Source organism: Martes martes (genome assembly GCF_963455335.1).
Source record: "Martes martes genome assembly, chromosome: 12".
NCBI lineage: Eukaryota > Metazoa > Chordata > Mammalia > Carnivora > Mustelidae > Martes > Martes martes.
Genome location: NC_137900.1, coordinates 27,824,397 through 27,843,635, shown reverse-complemented (window position 1 = coordinate 27,843,635; position 19,239 = coordinate 27,824,397). Strand labels below are relative to the sequence as shown.

General features: G+C 39.6%; 1 protein-coding gene across 4 annotated transcripts in view; it reads left to right on the top strand.

The window, feature by feature from the left end:
• TUT7 (terminal uridylyl transferase 7) overlaps nucleotides 1–19,239 on the top strand; it is a 61,137-nt gene that overhangs the window by 30,348 nt on the left and 11,550 nt on the right. For all 4 annotated transcript variants that reach the window (XM_080819439.1, XM_080819436.1, XM_080819438.1 and 1 more), the window contains exons 15-28: nucleotides 189–275; nucleotides 1,343–1,443; nucleotides 3,128–3,185; nucleotides 7,134–7,237; nucleotides 8,073–8,162; nucleotides 8,513–8,626; nucleotides 8,801–8,878; nucleotides 9,490–9,667; nucleotides 12,420–12,467; nucleotides 12,550–12,641; nucleotides 14,602–14,717; nucleotides 15,817–16,142; nucleotides 18,210–18,286; nucleotides 18,684–18,747. In XM_080819439.1, the coding sequence (XP_080675565.1) occupies nucleotides 189–275; nucleotides 1,343–1,443; nucleotides 3,128–3,185; nucleotides 7,134–7,237; nucleotides 8,073–8,162; nucleotides 8,513–8,626; nucleotides 8,801–8,878; nucleotides 9,490–9,667; nucleotides 12,420–12,467; nucleotides 12,550–12,641; nucleotides 14,602–14,717; nucleotides 15,817–16,142; nucleotides 18,210–18,286; nucleotides 18,684–18,747 (1,533 nt within the window). The remainder of the gene's footprint in view (nucleotides 1–188; nucleotides 276–1,342; nucleotides 1,444–3,127; nucleotides 3,186–7,133; nucleotides 7,238–8,072; nucleotides 8,163–8,512; nucleotides 8,627–8,800; nucleotides 8,879–9,489; nucleotides 9,668–12,419; nucleotides 12,468–12,549; nucleotides 12,642–14,601; nucleotides 14,718–15,816; nucleotides 16,143–18,209; nucleotides 18,287–18,683; nucleotides 18,748–19,239) is intronic.

Here is a 19,239-nt window from a genome sequence, read left to right as displayed (position 1 = left end):
TGGTGGGGACAGACTATTTTCAAAGAAAGACATTCTCTATTTTATATTACTAATGCTGTCTACCAAGAAGACACGTGGAATTTAGTTTTCTTTTTAAGTTGTTAGATTTTGTTTTATAAAATGATTTTTTTCCTCCAGAGCACATGAACAATCTTTGTTTCTAATTTTTTTTTTTTTATTTTAAACAGAGGATTTTTCTCCAACTATTTTAGAAGATCAAGCTCGTGAACATATTCGGCAAAACCTAGAAAGTTTCATAAGACAGGAGTTTCCAGGTAAATAACTTTTTACATTTAAGAAAAGAAAAGTAGCATGACCTTCCTTCAGAATGCGTACATGTGTTACAAGCACATTAACTTGGAGAATGAGAAAGAATGGTGATGGTGGGGACAGGGCTTCAGTTACTTTATGATACGCTGAGGATGGTATTTGGTCTGCCTGATCCTACTTTACCAACAGTGAAGACAGTAGCAGTATGGGATTTCTGTTAACAGACCCCACAACTGAAATTTCATTTTGTGTTCTTTTTTTTTTTAAAGATTTTATTTAAAGATTTTATTCATTTATTTGACAGAGAGATCACAAGTAGGCAGAGAGGCAGGCAGAGAAAGGGTTGGGGGAAGCAGGCTCCCTGCGGAGCAGAGAGCCCAATGCGGAGCTCGATCCCAGGACCCTGAGATCACGACCTGAGCCGAAGGCAGAGGCTTAACCCACTGAGCCACCCAGGCGCCCCATTTTTTGTGTTCTTTTTAAAGTCAAAGTTCACATCTCTGAAAAATGAATATTTAGAAAGCAGTAAAATTACATTATTAAATATACTGATGTGATCCACATTTTCCTTGAACTGTCCTTTCATTTAAGAATAAAGTTTGGCGGGGCACCTGGGTGGCTCAGTGGGTTAAAGCCTCTGCCTTCGGCTCAGGTCATGATCCCAGAGTCCTGGGATCGAGCCCCACATCAGGCTCTCTGCTCAGCAGGGAGCCTGCTTCCCCCTCTCTCTCTGCCTGCCTCTCTGCCTACTTGCGATCTCTATCTGTCAAATAAATAAATAAAATCTTTAAAAAAAATAAAAAATAAAAAAATAAAGTTTGGCACTTGGTAATCTTTCACACTGTATGTAGATTGTATTTATTTAAAGTAAATTTTGAAAAAAAAAATAAAGTAAATTTTGAGAGGAAAAAGTTTGTAATAAATGAACTGGTTAATAAAAGAACATAATTATAATGAGATTCATATAGGATAGTTAACAACTGGGTATTTTTGATTCATGAGAGGGCCATTTTGATCAGATGATTAAATGTATTCAGGTAATTAGTTATTACTTTTCATATATCCCTAACAGGAACTAAATTGAGCTTATTTGGCTCCTCCAAAAATGGATTTGGGTTCAAACAGAGTGACCTTGACGTCTGTATGACGATTAATGGACTTGAAACTGCAGAGGTACAGTGACCACCTAAAACTTGAATTTGCCGTGGCGGTGTGATTTGACAATCTTGACTGGCAGTACAGCTTGGTGTTTTCCAAATTTATCAGCAATACAATATGGAGTACGCCATTTGGCACAGTCTCTCTGGTCAGATACTTAAGAAGCTTAGAGGTAAACATGAGGAGGTACCAGGGTGTGTATTTTCAACATACAGTACAGAGAGGATTTGAAAGCGTCTTATGGGAACACTACCAGGCCAAACCAGCCCCTCCGGTGTCCCACTGGCATGGCCAGTGGGCAGACATTGATGCACACACCCACATGAGGCTTTTTGAAAAGTGTTTTAGGAAGCAGGCAATGTGGTCTTCTGAGACTTGTTTAGCAGGCAGGCAAATGTACCATGATAAGAACGCTAAACGTACCGTTCAGAGACCCAGATTCAAGACAGGCTTGCTTCATATGTCCCTAACCACGTGATCTTTGGTTGGTAATCTGTAAAAGGAAAGCACGCCCTCTGCTCCTCGTGCCTCAGGAGATTTGCTCTGCACCTCAGCTTGGATCATGTATGTCAGAAGTCAGCGGACTACAGCCCACAGGCTAAAGCCAGCCTGCTGCCTGTTCTGTCAAAAACAGAGCACAGTCACATGCCTCCATTTGTGAAGTGTTGATAGGCTCTGCGTTCGTTCGATAATGACAGAGTTGAGTAGTTACAACAGGGTCATACGGCCTGCAGAGCAGAAAAGGTTTGCTAGCCCCTAACAAATTTAAGGCCTTTATAAAATATAAAATACTGCCTAAAGATATAAAGTCTGAGAAGTGCGAAGTCCCTTTTTTTATTTTTAACAACAGCCCAAACACTGTATAGCCAAAAATGAGTGATGTTGCTGTCACTCAAGGTCTTTTTATGTCTTTGCATACTTTCAAGTCTTTGTCTTTTGAGGATGTATCTGACTTGGGAGAATAGCCAAAAGTTAGCTACCCTGAGTTTGGTGAGTAAAGAGGATAAGCAGGATTGGGTCCAATAGATGGAATTACCTCATTGTACATCATCAATATTGAATTTTTACATAGCTTAGAAACGAGCTTTATGGGCATTTCTGAAGGAAAATTTCCAGTACGTTCTGGGATGTGTGTAGCCATCAAAAGGGTTTATGTTGTAAAAGGTGAGCCCAATGTTTTAAAGTATGATTTATTTGAAACATTTGGATTTGCTATATGACTTTCATTTGTGCATTATACACAGTCCTGTGGAGGGATTATCTGAGCTTAATCACTTTCCACAGTTGTTCATCAGCTCTTAACTGACATATAATGAAAGTCCACCCAGAATGAACAAAACAGGGCACAGGAGCTCCATCTTCTTTATTCTGGCACAGAAGGCACTTCTGAGTAGCAGAGTTACATAGAGGGGGCCAATGAAGGTCCTCATTTGGACAATGGTTCAGACTTTTCTGGGACATCTGATTTCAGTCTCTCTTATACCTCCAAAAACAATTTTAGTAAATAGGGTCTGTGGGAGTTTTTGTATCCTTAGGCTTTTTCCTATGAGTACTGACCAAGGCTTGCCTAAGAGGGAAAAATGTATATAGAATGAGTTGAAATTAATATCATTATTTCTGAAGGTAATGGAAACTCTCTGTAACCAGGTTAGGAACCTGTCTTCCCTTTGTGATTCAGCACATGCACTTTTTGTTGCAGGGGTTGGACTGTGTAAGAACTATTGAAGAACTGGCAAGAGTCCTCAAAAAACATTCAGGTACCTCAGCAAATTTTGTCTAAAAATATTTTTGTCTTTTTTATCAGTGTTTTGCATACTTAAAATTTATCCATGCCAATGCAACAAGTAAAGTGGCGCACGTAGAGTACATTTGGAGAGTCGGTGTCTTTCAACAATTTTGTGTGATGAAGTAGGAAAGAATCGGTAATCATTTGTGTGCGTCTTGTTGCCTAGCTGAGTTTTATTTCAGAACAAAGCATATACCATACAGGCAAGAAATTTTGGAAATCCATTTCGCCGTATTGACATTGTATAAGTCCAAGTGTTGCTGGCAGCGGTGTGAAGTGTAGTGGAAAGCACTGGGGGGTTCTGGACTGTCTTTATGCTGCTTGACAATTACATGAGACCCTGAACAAGTCATTTAACTTTATGCTCTCTTTTTCTCTCACCAGTAAACTGAGAAAACTGAACTGGGTCACTACTAAATTTTCATAGCTGTAAAATGTACAGCTGCTGTAAATCGTGCACACTGCTGCCATGCCGTTAATGTATTCTTTTGCTGTCAGGGACAGCTATGGATGCTGTTAACAGTGGGTATTTTCTTTTTAAATGTGGTTCAGCAAATTTCTGTGCTAGAAGCTGGGAATGAAGGTGAACACAATATGGTCTGTGACCCCACAAAAGTAAAACTCCATGGTGTGTCCATGAGATGCTTTCTTTTAGAGGAAAGCAGCAAACATTGTATAACGAACTGTGTGTGTCCTTCGTTCAGAGCCACCAGCTGTTAACATTTTACTACCTTCGATTTATCATCTTCTTGCTTGATCACAATTTTTTTCTGTACCATGTGAGATTAAACTGCAGACATGTTCCTTTCCCCTAAAAACAGCAGTGTATCTATCTTAAGCATGAACTATGTTAAAAGCAGGTCATTTTTAGACTGAAACGACTTATACACACAGATGGTAATGGAACACAGATTACATGGAACAAGAATTATAAATAATAGCTAAAGGGCTATGATTGAATATCATAATATATGATTGAATATCATAATATCATTGAAACAGTCCCCAACTATCTTATTGGGTGCCTACTATGTGCTCAGCACTGTATTGGGCACTTAGAGATGGTGGAAAAATAAAAAGTCTATACAGGCCTTTTCCTTGGGCAACTTTCAGATTTAAAACAAGGGAAGGTAATCTCATAGACCATGTAATGATGTAAGGCAGTGTTCATTTTTCAGAACAAGTCAGAAGCTACTGTAAGTATTCAATAAGTTCTGAGGAGAGAGAGGTTCTGGGAAGGAGTTACATAGGGGAGATTCATGGAAGAGATGGGTTTATGCTGATCTCAGGTGATGCTGAATATGATTTGAGAAGGATCTTCTCCCAGAAGAGAAGTCATTGCTGAGAGTGCATGCATGTGAGCATGAGAGTTACTGCAGTGTATCTGGGAGGACAGTGGGAAGATGAGGACATCTAGAGAGGAGTTTCAGGTGGTTCTTATTACTCATTAAGGTAAAGTCTGTAGATACTTGGAAACCAGTGAAGTTTCTTCCAAGAGAGGAGCAACCTGAAAAAAGCAAAACTTAAGCTTTTTGGTCAGCTGGTAGAGTCTCAGAGAAGATATACTCTAAGTGAATTCAGGGCCGAAGGACCTTAACCAGGTGCTAATGATCCTAAAAGGGAAAAGGATAGGAGAGATTCCCAAGGGGATGTGGTACCTGCAAGAAAGAAATAAGGGTTCGGACTGATGTTAGGTACTTGAGAAACGAGTGTTTGTAAGAGGACACCACGTGGAGGTGTGTAGTTTGCCATGTAGGTATAATCTCCAGGAGTTAAAAGTCCAGCAAGCAATTAGAAATATAAAGCTGTTGGTCAGGATTAAAGAACAAAAGAAAATAATTTTTCATTGAAATCCTTGAAGAGAAAGAGAGAGAGACCAAGAATAAAACAGAATTCTTAGGGATCCTCTGAGAGAAGTTAAGGACAATTCCTGTGAGTAGAAATTAAGAAAGGACACTGAAAAAGGCACCATTGAAACAACAGAACCGGAATGATGTGCTGGGAATAGACCATAGCGGACAGGCTGGTAATGGGCAACCGTGTCAAATTCTAGAATGGGAAGGAGATGGAGTGTAGGCCTCTCTAATTTAGATGCAGTATAGCAGAGTAGTTAGTGGGGGTTCTGGAGTCAGACTCTCTGGTTTTAAATTTTGGCTCTCCACTTGTGTGGAGATATTTATAATCTCTATATTGGATATAGTCTAGTTGTGTGTTCCCAGAAAGACACTCAACCTCATTTTAAGTACTTGGTTCCTTATCTACAAAGTAGTATAACAATAATAGCATTCAAGGTTAAGAAAGGTGGTACGTTAAAGTACAGGGTCTAGCATATGCCAGGGATTCAGCAAATATGACCTACCTTGCCCCGCCTCCCCATCAGGTAAAGTTAGATCTCCTTTGTCTCCCACACAGACTTTTTATGTTGTAATTTCTTCTATCATCTACATACTTTCCGCCTGAACTTCGGATCACTATGTATCTGCCCTCCAGATACCACCACTTACCTGTTTGAGAAAAAACTCCAACTCCATCTCAGAATGAACTCCTCTTTCTCTTTACTGCCTTCCTGCTGCTGCAGCCTCCACCACCTGCCCTTTCCTCTGAATCCACTTTCTCCATCGTTGACACTGACATTCTTGGAATCACCAAAATGGGTGAAGCAATGACTAATTCATCCTAGAATAGGTTCAGTAGAAAATGACTAATTCATCCTAGAATAGGTTCAGTAGAAGTTTGGAGTTGGTCACATCTACATGCAAATTTCAGCTCTGCAACTTACTAGCTCCATGTTCCTAAGCAAATTAATATTTCTGGGGCTTTGTCCTCTCATCTATTGGGTGAGGGTGAACATTCTTAGGAGGTGGTGCTTGTGAAGGACTGTGGGTGTGCAGGAACTGGTGGTTCTTACTGTTACAGCCCTCCTTCTTCTCCCTTATCCCCCGCTACTTCCATGTCCACTCCCCTTATCTCCACTTCCCTAGCTAGTCCAGGTGTACATTCTCCAAAGCATGTCTTGCTGCTTCTCCGCACCGCATGCCGCCAAGATAATTGAGCCCCAGATAGATCATTTTTCATAATGGTCACCATGCCCCTCTGGTTGGTGTCTCCAGTCTGTCCATTGCCACGGTGTTGTCCAGATAGATGAGGTCAGTGTTTCTCCCCAACTTACACAGTTCATTGGTGTCTCCTTGCCTCTAAGGATAATTCTTAGCAGGATATATATGTTCTCTATAGGCTCTTCCTGGCTTCTGCCCCACCTCCTATCACTCATTGTTCCTTTCCCTAAAGTCTACTCTATAGCCTCCACAATTCCATGGAAGTTCTCGAACATACCCTTCTGCTTTAGGCGTCTGCCTTGTGCCTGCGTATTTTTCCTTGCCTGCTTAATCCCCTCAGTCGCCTCTATCTTTACTTGTCCCTCTCCTTTTTCAAAGCCTAGTTCAGGCAATTTCCTCTTCTATTGAAGTTGATTCCTTTCTTTTATCATCTTAACTTCTAGCTCTGTGATGAGTAATTTCTGTATTGAGAATTCGGATGATTGCCCCAAAGGCTTTTCTCTATATTAGATGTAGTCAGGTGAGGAGAATAGGAAGGGTCCACGTAGCCAAGACTCTGTAGTAGTCTCTTCTGTTCTGGTGTTTATGAGACTGACAGCCCTATATGCATGCATGTGACCCATTGAGTTCCTAGAGGGCACTGGCTGCCCTGTTCATCCTTGTACTTCAGATATTGATGTGTTTCACTAATACAGACTTTGCCAGAAAAGTCTTCCCAGACGTGGAATAACAGAATTGAGTAGTTCTAGTGACTGCAGTGAAACGGACTAGTTAGGTTTACATCGTTTTGTGTTCGAACATTAAAAAGAATAGCTTATGGCCCAGCTGCTGTGTTTCACAATACTATCTTATTCCCAACCTAGGTCTGAGAAACATCTTGCCTATTACAACAGCAAAGGTGCCAATTGTAAAGTTCTTCCATTTGAGAAGTGGTCTGGAAGTGGACATCAGTTTGTATAACACACTGGTAAGATTTTCTCTAAGCTTTTTCTTTAGGGAGATCAAGAGGAACAAGTGTCTCTTAATTTACAAAATCTCAAGTAAAATTAAGCCATTTATTTTTATCTTATTCATTGTTTTTAAAGATTTTATTTATTTATTTGACAGACAGAGGTCACAAGTAGGCAGAGAAGCAGGCAGAGAGAGAGGAGGAAGCAGGCTCCCTGCTGAACAGAGAGCCCGAGGCGGGGCTCAATCCCAGGACCCTGGGATCATGACCTGAGCCGAAGGCAGAGACTTTAACCCACTGAGCCACCCAGGCGCCCCTCATTCTTTTAATCATTGTTTAGGAGTGCTTGCTGTGTGCCTAGCAGTGTTCTAGAGACGGGATGTAACAGAGAGTTGCTCGTATTTATTTAAAGTGAGATCAGAGTGGCAGGTGCTTTTAGTTTGGCTTGAAGTTTGTTTAATTTTGTAGTGTATGTCTGTCTTTGGTCCCATAGTTGCTTTGCTTTGGAGCTTTATGGACCTTCTCTGGATCCTGGGGCATTCAGTTTAAATAATGCCAGGGTGAGGTGGGGGACTCCTAACATCTACTTAGACAGAATTACCTTAATAGCCCTTATTTCTAGGAATGTTCATACTAAGGACATATTAACATAATGGAAGTCGTGAGCTCAGATATTATTTATAATTCTTATTATTACTAAGTTAATGAAGCTCTGTTTTCGGGGAAAATATATTGGTTTCAGTCTAAATGTCTTCAGTCTGAAGTGAATTACAGTGTAAGCCTTTTCAGAATATTCCAGTCTAAAACTTTTTCTTCTAATTAATCCCTTATTGTATAATTTTCCTTTTAACAGGCCCTTCATAACACAAGGCTCTTATCTGCTTATTCAGCCATTGATCCCAGAGTTAAATATTTATGCTACACCATGAAAGTCTTTACAAAGGTGAGTATCCTTCCTGTTGGGATTCATCAGGAAATTTCACTGCATCTTCAAACCTAGGTGAAAACATAAGTCTATATTTTTTAAGGACCCATGGCTGTGTTTAATGTTTCCTTTAACTACTTTGGGAAGCCTGCCATAGCAAGCTACAATTTTATCATCTTAAATTTCATAGATGATAATCTGATCTTGCTCGTGGCTGTTGATTGGGGTTTTTCTTTTGTTTGTTTTTGACATCCTTTTCGTTGGTCTTATTTGGTTTTGGTGACATATTTTAGCATTTGAAGATGTAATTTTCATTAGCAGAAAACATTGGTGATGCTTTCTTTGTTCCTCGCTTTCCTTCCCTCTAGATGTGTGATATTGGTGACGCATCTAGAGGCAGCTTATCGTCATATGCATACACGCTTATGGTGCTATATTTTCTCCAGCAGAGGAATCCACCAGTCATTCCTGTCCTTCAAGAGGTATTAGTAAAAGAAATTGTGTTTCTCACCTGTAAAGCTGGGTTGCCTTTGAGCCCTCTTCCTTCTCTAGTATTCTGTGGTTCTGTAATTAAGTATTTAACTATTTTCCTACAAGTTTTTGTATCAATGCATTAAATTTGTAATCCATACTAATAGTTTAAAAATTAATTTCAGATATACAAAGGTGAAAAGAAACCTGAAATATTTGTTGATGGCTGGAATATTTATTTTTTTGATCAAATAGATGAACTGGTACGTATTTTAAGAGTAAAGATTTTTTTACATCCTTGACTAAAAGTTAGCTATACTATGCTGTGGTGTCATGGTCAACAACTATATTATCACTTGTTATATTTATTTATTATGATAGTGAAAAACTAGCATATGCAGATGTTTCCTTTGAAGTTGAAAACATTTTTATTAAGCCAGGTGAGTTTCAAGGGACTGTATCTAGGATTCCTCTAATGCCTGTCAATTCCAAATGGTTATGTAACTTTATTCCAAGTGAATATTTGCCAAGTGATTTTCAGAGTTTGAAAAGACTTTCTTTGAGTTCAAAGATCTAATAACCTAGGCATCATCAAGGCTCTTAAAATTTATTTCCAGATGCTTCCACAAACATGCATTCTGGGGTTTGACATTTAAAACCCTGAGCTCTCCCTGTCTCTGAGTCACAGGGTAGAGATTAATAAACTCATAAATGATGTTTAAAAATGTGAAAGAAAGTTATGTAATTATGTTTTTATGTATTTAAATTCCAGTTAATTAAAGTAAATCCAAACTTACTCCCTAAGATACAAATGAAGATAGATATTAACACTTTACTATAGAGCATGATATCTCTTGTTCCCTTCTATTTCTAGCCCACCTATTGGCCAGAATATGGGAAAAATACAGAATCTGTTGGGCAACTATGGTTGGGACTTCTTCGATTCTACACAGAGGAATTTGATTTTAAAGAACATGTTATTAGCATCAGGAGAAAAAGTCTGCTTACAACTTTTAAGAAACAGTGGACCTCAAAATACATTGTTATTGAAGGTACAAATAAAATGAAACTTAAAATGGACTAGAATATAGAGTTGGAATTGTGAGGGCGTTGTTTTTCATCCCTGCAGAGCTCTTCCAGAACGGCCGGGAGCCACTGGTTGGGATGGGCAGCACAGCCTTCCTGTTACTGTCCACATCAGCACACTTGACTCTTTCCAGTATAAAGCTTTATTTTTAAGTGACCCAGGTCCTCCTATGGGCCCTCTCACCAATTCAGAAGTCTTTTGACCAGGACACATCTTTGATTTTTGTTGAACATCTTCTGGAGAATAAGTTTGCAATAGAGATAAGGCAGCTTCAAAAGAGTAGGACTTTGAACACCTTCCGAATTGAGGGTTTGAAGACGGGGCACTAAGAATGAATTTTCAGGATCCTCATTTGCTCTTTATTCATTAAGGAGTTCACGTATAAGTAATTATATATAAATTTTAACATTTCTTTTGCCCACACTAAAGCCTTTTCTTCCCACTGAATGCAAGGATCCATGGGCCATATATGTTTGTAGTTGATTATTTATTTTCAATTTGTGTGATTTTAAATTTAGGGACAAAATGAAGTTTAAAATGCTTAAAACTGAACTGAGAAATGGCTAAGAAATATTTCATTGATTTTAATCTTTTTAAATTTTTTTAAAATACATGGATTAGCTAAATAACGTGTTACTCTATCTTCTGTTTCCATCGTTACTTCTGCCTGTTGGCAGTATGAAAATACTGTGAACATTTATAAAGTTAAATTCAGATTACTATGGCTTTAGAGAGGGTTTTAATGTTTCAGGATCTCATCTGTCAAAAACATAGAACTTTGTCTTAATCCTTTCCATTATCACAGTGAATTCTTATGGTCTCCAGTTGTTCATATTTTGTTCTTAATTTTTGAAGTCTCTTAATCTTTGACTTCTCATTTTTACATTACTTTCAGATGAACTATTAATAATAGGCTAAGTGAGAAAGAAGCCTTTTAACCAGCTATTCTAGAATAGAGGGATTTCAGGGGTGGTGACGGCAGCAGTGATTGTAACTGTCCCGTAGCTTAATATCATAGTGTCTCTGCTGCATTAAGCAAACAACCAAAAATACTTCCACATACACACATGTGAAAGTCACCAGAAGGAAGCATGATCAAACCTACTAGGAAGGAAGGGGCAGCTGGGTGGCTCAGTGGATTAAAGCCTCTGCCTTCAGCTCAGGTCATGGTCCTGGGGTCCTGGGATCGAGCCCCGCATTGGACTCTCCGCTCAGTGGGGAGCCTGCTTCCTTCTCTCTCTCCTCCTACTTGAGATCTCCATCTGTCAAATAAATAAATAAAATCTTCAAAAAAAAAAAAAAACCTACTAGGAAGTAACCTTCTGATAGCAGTTATTAGTGTAGGATCAAACTGAGCGAAGGCTCCTCTACTCCGGGAACCTGTTAGTGAGTCTGAATCCAGAATGGTGTGCCCCAGTTATTGTTCATTAGAAGCATAACAGACAACCTTAGGATGCCCCTTTTCACTTCTGTACTCTTTTTGTATCTACTGTATACAAGCGGTCTTCGATTCTTGATCCCCAAAAAGGGTTTTGAGGGTTTTTTTTCCTTTGCTTTTCTTCAGTGTTTTTAGGCATTTATTGGAAATAAATATCTACACATAATACTCAAAGTATGAATTATTACATATGTATATTATATATAAAACATTTTAATTTAGAAATAGTACTTTATCTCCATTTATTTCATGAATAAGTTTTATTCAGATCTTGAATAAATCTTACATCAGCATTTTTTTTTCATCATTCCTACCACTTTCTGGGTCATCTAATAGATAATATTCCAGAATACAACATATACATACCTATCTAAGACTTTGTAATGCAGACCTTTAACATAATAGAGGAGTCCTTTATGAAGATTTCACTAAAAACTTGAGGTCCAGGTAGCCATTGGTGTGCCGTTGGGACAGGTGCATGTGTCTTAATTTGTCTTGTAACTGTGTTTTATGATCTTCAAGATGACTAAAGTGATCCTTAAAACACTTGTTAGTTAGCAGGAACATCCAGCACTAAAATGTTCTAAATATATTTGTGACCTCTTTATGCTTCCCAGACTAGCACCATTAGATAATACGCAACTAATATGTCCTCTCCAAACAATATTTTCTTGTTCAAAATGAAACAGCTCCTCATAATAGGAAGGAGTCTATACAGATTCAAACATAAAGCAACACCCTCTCTTCTGATGGATACTTTGGAGAAAACACTTGACTTATATTTAGGAATCGATATTACTTAGCTGTATTACATATTGCAAACTCATTAAAAAAGCAATCATTCTATAAAGTTAACCCTTGAACAGCAAGAGGTCGAACTGCACAGGTTCACTTACATGTGAAATTTTTCGATAAATACAGTACAGTAAATGTACTTTCTCTTGTGATTTTCTTAACATTTTCATTAGCCTACTTTATTGTAAAAATGCAGTGTATAATACATATACAAAATATGTATTAATCACCTATGTTATAGGTAAGGCTTCTGGTCAATAGTAGGTTGTTTGTAGTTAAGTTTTGGGGGACTCAAAAGATATGCGTGGATTTTTGACTATGTGGGGGGTTGTTGCTTCTATCCCCTACATTTTTCAAAGGACAACTGTACTTTTACTAATGATAAAGTATGTAACACTTCCTTCTTCTTATATAGTCACTTAACATATGAACAGTGGCATTTCCTTTCATTATCTTTTTGTTCTCATTAATTTTCTTTGCTTAGATCCCTTTGATTTGAATCATAATCTTGGAGCTGGATTATCAAGGAAAAGTAAGTTGCCTTGTTTATAAATGTTATTGTGATCCCTTTTCCTTTTACGCCATCTAATTGAGTACTTACTCTTTCTTCTTAGTGACAAATTTTATAATGAAAGCATTCATTAATGGTAGAAGAGTATTTGGTATTCCAGTCAAAGGATTTCCGAAGGACTGCCCCTCGAAAATGGTAAGTGTCCGTTAGAAATACCAAAAATACTGGGACGCCTGGGTGGCTCAGTTGGCTCAGGTCGTGATCCCAGGGTCCTGGGATCGAGTCCCACATCAGGCTCCTAGCTCAGCGGGTAGCCTGCTCCTCCCCCTGCTTGTGCTTTCCCTCTCTCTCTCTCTCTGACAAATAAATAATTAAAATCTTTTTTTAAAAGAAAGGAAAGAAGGGGTGCCTGGGTGGCTCAGTGGGTTAAGCATCTGCCTTTGGCTCACGTCATGATCTCAGGGTCCTGGGATCGAGTTCCACATCGGGCTCTCTGCTCAGCAGGGAGCCTGCTTCCCCCTCTTTCTCTGCCTGCCTCTCTGCCTACTTGTGGTCTCTCTCTGTCAAATAAATAAATAAAATCTTTAAAATAAATAAATAAAAGAAAGGAAAGAAAAGAAATACCTAAAAACCAAAAAAGGTGCTTTATTAATTTGCACATATTACAGCAGCAATAAATACTCTGAAAGTCTGGTGAATCTAGCCAAGATAAACAATTGCAATACAAAGCAATTCCAAAAATGTTTTTTTAAACATCTCAGTTCTGAGGCCATTTTTATCAGGAGAAAAGGGAGAAACAGCCAGAAGTGGAGTTTGGGTGGGAAGATTAGTCATTGTGGTGCTGTTGCTTTGCCTTGGTAACACATGTAGATGGCATCGCTGTTCCGTGGGCATTTGGCTCCATGCCAGCTTCTGCCAAGGCCAGCCTGCCCATGGCTAGGGGTCCTCCACTTTCCTCATAGGAAGTCTGGATTTTTCAGTTGGCTTGCAGAATAATACATCTCTTAATGGGCCTAAGAGAGACCACGCTCTCTGTGCTAGCAAGCTTACTGGTGTCCTGTAACCTAATACTCAAGATGTGTATGGAACTGGACTCATTAAAAACAAAACACAGTCGCACTGTAAAAATTCCCTTCAGTGAGAGAAAAGGGAGTTAGGAACTAGAGGATTTTCTGTTCATGTTATTTTTTAACAACATTAATTTTTTTTTTTTTTTTTTTTTTTTTGGCAAGAGAGAGGGAGAGTGAGCACAAGCTGGGGGAAGGGGTAGAAGGAGAAGCAGACTCCCTGCTGAGTGGGGAGCCCGATGTGGGACTCGATCCTAAGACCCTGGGATCATGACCTGAGCCAAAGGCAGACCCTCAACAGACTGAGCCACCCAGGCACCCTAATTTTTTTTTTTTAATAAAGACTTTTTAAGTGAACCTTAAGTGCATTTGTGTATATTCAGCACTGGATCCCATCTGTGCATCTCATTTTTGCTGGATATGCTATGGTTGTCTTCTACACCAAAGCTTCTGAAGCTTATTCCTACAGAGCACCTTGGGGATTTTGTTAAAATGCAGATTCTGATTCAGGAGATCGGGGTGGGGACCAAAACTTGCATTTCTTACAGACTCCCAGGTGATCCTGATACTTCTGGTCCTCACCTAAATTTCATGGCAAGGAGGCTTCAGTCCAGACATTCTCTTTCCTTTCTTCTGATATTTTTCTCCAGAAGCCACAACAAACAAAGAACAGCACATAGCTTCTTTCTTTTTCTCTGTATGTGTAGTGCAAATCGTATTCCTCAGTTTATTGGATTTTAGCCTTTTCATTTTATGAGGAAGTGAAGCCTTTGTACCTGACCTCAGCCTCCCCCAAGTCCTGGCGAAGCTGACTCATGGGTATGTGTGATGCTCTTGTGTAGAAATGTCCTGGAAAAACAGGCTGCCTTTGTGGTTAGGGTTAAACCATGGTCTGCATGATGAAAAGGAATAAACCAACATGAATTTAGGTAAAATTATCCTGAAGTAAACCTCTTAATGGTCTTCAATTTTGGAATTAAACAGTATAATAATCATTAAAAAGAAGGTCTCTGATTGATATCTGGTTAGTTTTTATGTTTTGATCTCACTTTAATAGTTCATACTTTTCTCTACTTATGTTCTGTTAGGAGTACTTTTTTGATCCAGAAGTGCTAACTGAAGGAGAGCTGGCCCCAAATGATAGATGTTGCCGGATTTGTGGGAAAATTGGACACTTCATGAAAGACTGTCCGATGAGGAGAAAGTAAGTCAGTGTTCAAAAGGGGTGGCTTCATTTTTACTTTCCTATTGTACCAGTTTTTAAATGAGGTTCTATTGTAACAGAAAATAAACTTGTATTAAATCCAGCAGTTCTGAGATAAATGATTTTTCACAATGAAAATGAACTGATTTAAAACATGCATTTAAGCACAGATGACCAGATGTCCCTCGGGTCATAACAGTCTTCCAGGCCTGCTCCCCTTTCCTCATTTTGGTCGCTGCCCCGGTCGCTACTCAGACATTTGGTCTGCAGCCTCTCCAACAGGGATGACAGAAGAAACGAGGAAAGTAAAATGGGCTCTTCGGGACATCAGTTACACTTGCACTGTACAGTAACGGGGCTGTACCAGACTCATGTACAGCTTTTTGCCAGTTAGGACCCTTCACGTGTACGTGGTTCAACCCCTAATGATTACTGTGCTGACCCACTCACGTGGGTCAGGATACTCCTGGTGACATTTGCAGGAGGTGGGGTAGTGTTGATTCCTTGCTTGGGACATACTGCTGTTTTGGATGGTGTGTTGGTCTTAATTGGACAATAATACTCTCATTTAAAGACATGCTCTTAAAATAAGGCACCATCTGGAATTCTAGGCTCTTATTTAGTACTTTGGTTTTATATTCAAATAATGGTCACTGCTCATGTAGAGCAAGAAAGAAACATTTTTAACATTTTAAGAATATAAATCACCTTACAACCCTTGTTCCCTTGTGAACTGAAAGTTCCACGTCTCAAATTCCTAGTACCTACTAAAAGAATGGGCCTCAGAGTCACAAGAAATCACCCCAAAGATCACTGGAGTTTCTTTACACCCATATCATAGCAGGTACTGGACCAAGGAGTTCTGCTAACTGCAAACACTGTTTTTATGGCACTAGAGTAGTTGTGAAAATCAAAAAGAAAAACTATACCATCGCCCTGAGGTTGCTTCCTGAAAGAGGAGACGGACTGAAATGTGTTACATTCTTGTTTTTCCCGCTGATACCTTCTGTCTCTGGTTATCTCCCAAACCTGGAGCACCCTTGATATCTTGTCAGGTTTCTGTTTAGATTTTTCCTACCGGTGTTATATCATCTTCTAGAGTGAGGCGACGGCGTGATCAAGAAGATACCCTGAACCAAAGATACCCTGAGAACAAAGAGAAGAGAAGCAAAGAGGACAAAGAAATTCAGAACAAGTACACAGAGAGGGAGGTGTCGACAAAAGAAGATAAGCCCATGCTATGCACACCTCAGAAAGCCAAGCCAGCGAGGGCGGCTGTCGACCTGGGCAGAGAGAAAATTCTCAGGCCTCCAGTGGAAAAATGGAAGAGACAGGATGACAAAGACTTAAGAGAAAAACGTTGTTTTATTTGTGGAAGAGAAGGGCACATTAAAAAGGAATGCCCACAATTTAAAGGCTCTCCAGGTATGGATCCCGGTCATACCTCAATGTTTGCACTCACATCTCAAGGGAAATCTCTTTTTTAGAGTTTAGAATTCTTTATTATTTTAGTTATATTTATTTATTTAACAAATCAACTTACTGAAAAAGATTTTTAAGAAAGTGAACCCACCCCCTTTAAATTCAGACCCTCTTATATGGCAATTTCATTGAGAGGCTTATAGAAGTCATTTGTTTGACTTTTCTAAGATTATCCATGAATGGAAAATCCGGTCATCCCCAGTGCCTATAAAATGTAGCCTGTGTGACCAGAAAACAAGCTGCCACTTGAGCTTCACTTCTCAGTACGTGCACTTTGGAAACTAAAGTACTGACTGGCCACGGGGGAGGCATAGCTAAGTTATCTCAGGACACCAGGCTGTATATAGCGAGCCACTTGTACTTTCGTTTAAATATGTACATGCACATGCCTAGAAGAGGGACCAGAAGGATCTCCACCATAACAGCTGTTATGGTGGTTCCAACTGCAGAAGAGAATTACGGAGTACGTAATAATACATTATTAGTTTCCCGCAGCGAACGTGATTATTCTTACAATGAGGAAAAACACATTATCAGTCCATAGCTGAATGTCATCCATACATCCCGTCCCTTTGAGTTCTTGGATCTGCATTGACCCTTTCTATTAAATGGGTGAAGTGTCCACTGCGGGCACCTTTTTAACAGACTGTTAAGCATGAAGGTACCTTCTGTGTGTGTAAGTTAGAATTTACAAAGCAGTTTATACACTCTCACTTTGGTTCTCAGAATAAGCCTGTGAGAGTGGATGGAATTTGATTGGCATAGAGAAGAAACATGGGGAAGTCATTTTTTAGATTAAAGTAGTAACCTCTCCTGTTCCTGTCCTCAATTGTATATGTGTATGGGTGGTGTAAGAAAGTCAGCACTGATGACAATTCCCTTAAAATTCTCTACTGTATGTCATTCCTGGAACACTAATACCTCTCTTCCATTTTATTATATCATAGCAGCAATATAATATGTCTCTTTTTTTAAAGACGAAATTTTTAGAGCACTTATTTTTTTTTAAATGGAGCTTTATATGGAATGAAGTATATTTTTAAATTATTTAATTATTGGTTTTAAAATAGGACTTAGGTGTTTATGGAAGATACAGTTTGTCCTACTTCTAAGGAGCTCGGACAAATGTAAACTCCAACTTTTTTTTATCCTGACATGGGACATAGACCAGATCTTTAATGATTATAAGAGGAATATATATTTAAGAGAAATTAAAATAATAGCCAGAGCTAACATTCACGGAGTGCTTCCTGTGAGTCAGGCACTATTTTAAGTACTTTACGTGGGCAGTCTCATTTCATTTTCTCCCCAACCCCATGAGATGGTGGTATCGATAATCCCAGTTGACAGATGAGGAAACTGGAAATAGTATAGATCAGATATAATGAAGTTCTACCAAAGTTATTTTTGTAGACCCTTCTGAAACTGGTGGTCTGTGTTTACTTAGTAGCACAAAGCACGTTACCATAGTGTTCCTCTTGGCTACAGCACAGCGGTAAAGGGAAGCCCCAGCATTCCCCCAGCTTTGATGGATTTCTTCCTCCCAGCTGGTAGCAAGGTTTAAGTTGTCTACTAGTGAAGCTGTCAAAACAGAGCAGTGTTTCTGAAAGCCTGCAGGGGCAGCAGCAAATCAAGGAGAGTCAGGGGTATCGTGGGGTGGGAGGCTAGTTATTATCAAACCGAAGAAAAAGCGCCAGAATCTTGGATTCCTCAGAATGCAGTATTTATACACTAAATCAGGTAGTCACTGTATTCTAAAAGTAAAATAGGAAAGGAGGAGTGGGGCTAGAGTATGGGGCATTTCCTCCTATAGCTGCTCAAAGTACTCAGTTGCTTCTTCCTATTGGAAAATTATGCTGCCCCCTCTCATGTCTTCAAATATGTTATTGTTCACACAAGATACTGAGTGGAGCTTCTGTCCTGTCCACAGAAAATTGTTCTGTGGAAGTTTGAAAACAGGGATGCTGCTTTCATTTTAAAGTGAGAACAAAATGCTAATTTTTTTCTCAGGTGTGTCTAAATCAGATTGTGTATTCGGATCCCCTTCTTCACCTAGCCCCTTGAGACCAACTGGCACATTTGCTCAGGTAAACCTAGCTCACACCTGAGCAGGAAGCCCCTGGGTCTCCTGTCTGTTGAGCGAACACTTACTGAGTGGGAGCAGCTCTGTGCCGGGCCCTCAGCGAGGTGCCGGGCAGCCGCTGGCCCTGCCCTCCTTCCGCTGGCTAACCCTCCCGGCTCCTGTCTCTGGCTCTGGTGCAGCGTGGGATGCGGCTTGCTGAGCTCCGGATGGCTCCGGATGGCTCCGGATGGCGGGGCGTGCTTTGAGGATTCCCGAGTCTCTGTCTTGCTTTTCAATTAACTTGCAAAGTTGTGCCTTCCACATGCCTAATTTCGGCCCTCCTTGGAAATGGTTGCGGTTTTAAGGCTGTTTTCAGATGCTCTTCCTTTCGACTTTGTAAACCAGTCTATTTCATTTTTTAGGCAGTGCTTTTACATGAAGACAAAAAGAAACAAAAAACAACTATATTTTTGAGTCCCCAGTCAGGTATGTGGGTTTAAAAAAAAACAAATGTGTGTTATTTTATTTACTGCATAGCTTACCACATGCCTTTTGAGATGCTTCCTTTGAGTAAGTGGTTTTAACAGGGACTGGACATCAGAATCACTCAGGGAACTCTAAAAAATACGGTTGCCCTGTCCCCACCTTTACCTCCTAAATCCGATTCTGAGTGGGTAGGCTTAGACCTGCATATCTTTTAAGTGTTCTAAGGTGATTCCTATACCATCCCTGAGCAGGAACCATAGTCTTTAATTCTTTGTTCTTCTTTCACTTTTTCTTTCTGCTTTGAAATTGCCACTGTCTTGTCAGCAGTGTACTCTCCTCATGAGACTATGTGCTGTGCACCGGAGTAAGGGAAGAAAGTAATTGTTGGCCTGAACTCCACTCTCTCACTCTCTCACTATGTCATTTATTCCTTCCTTCAACAAGTACTTATTAAGCCATTTTCCCTCTCCCCTCTCCCCTGCCCAGCCCCAA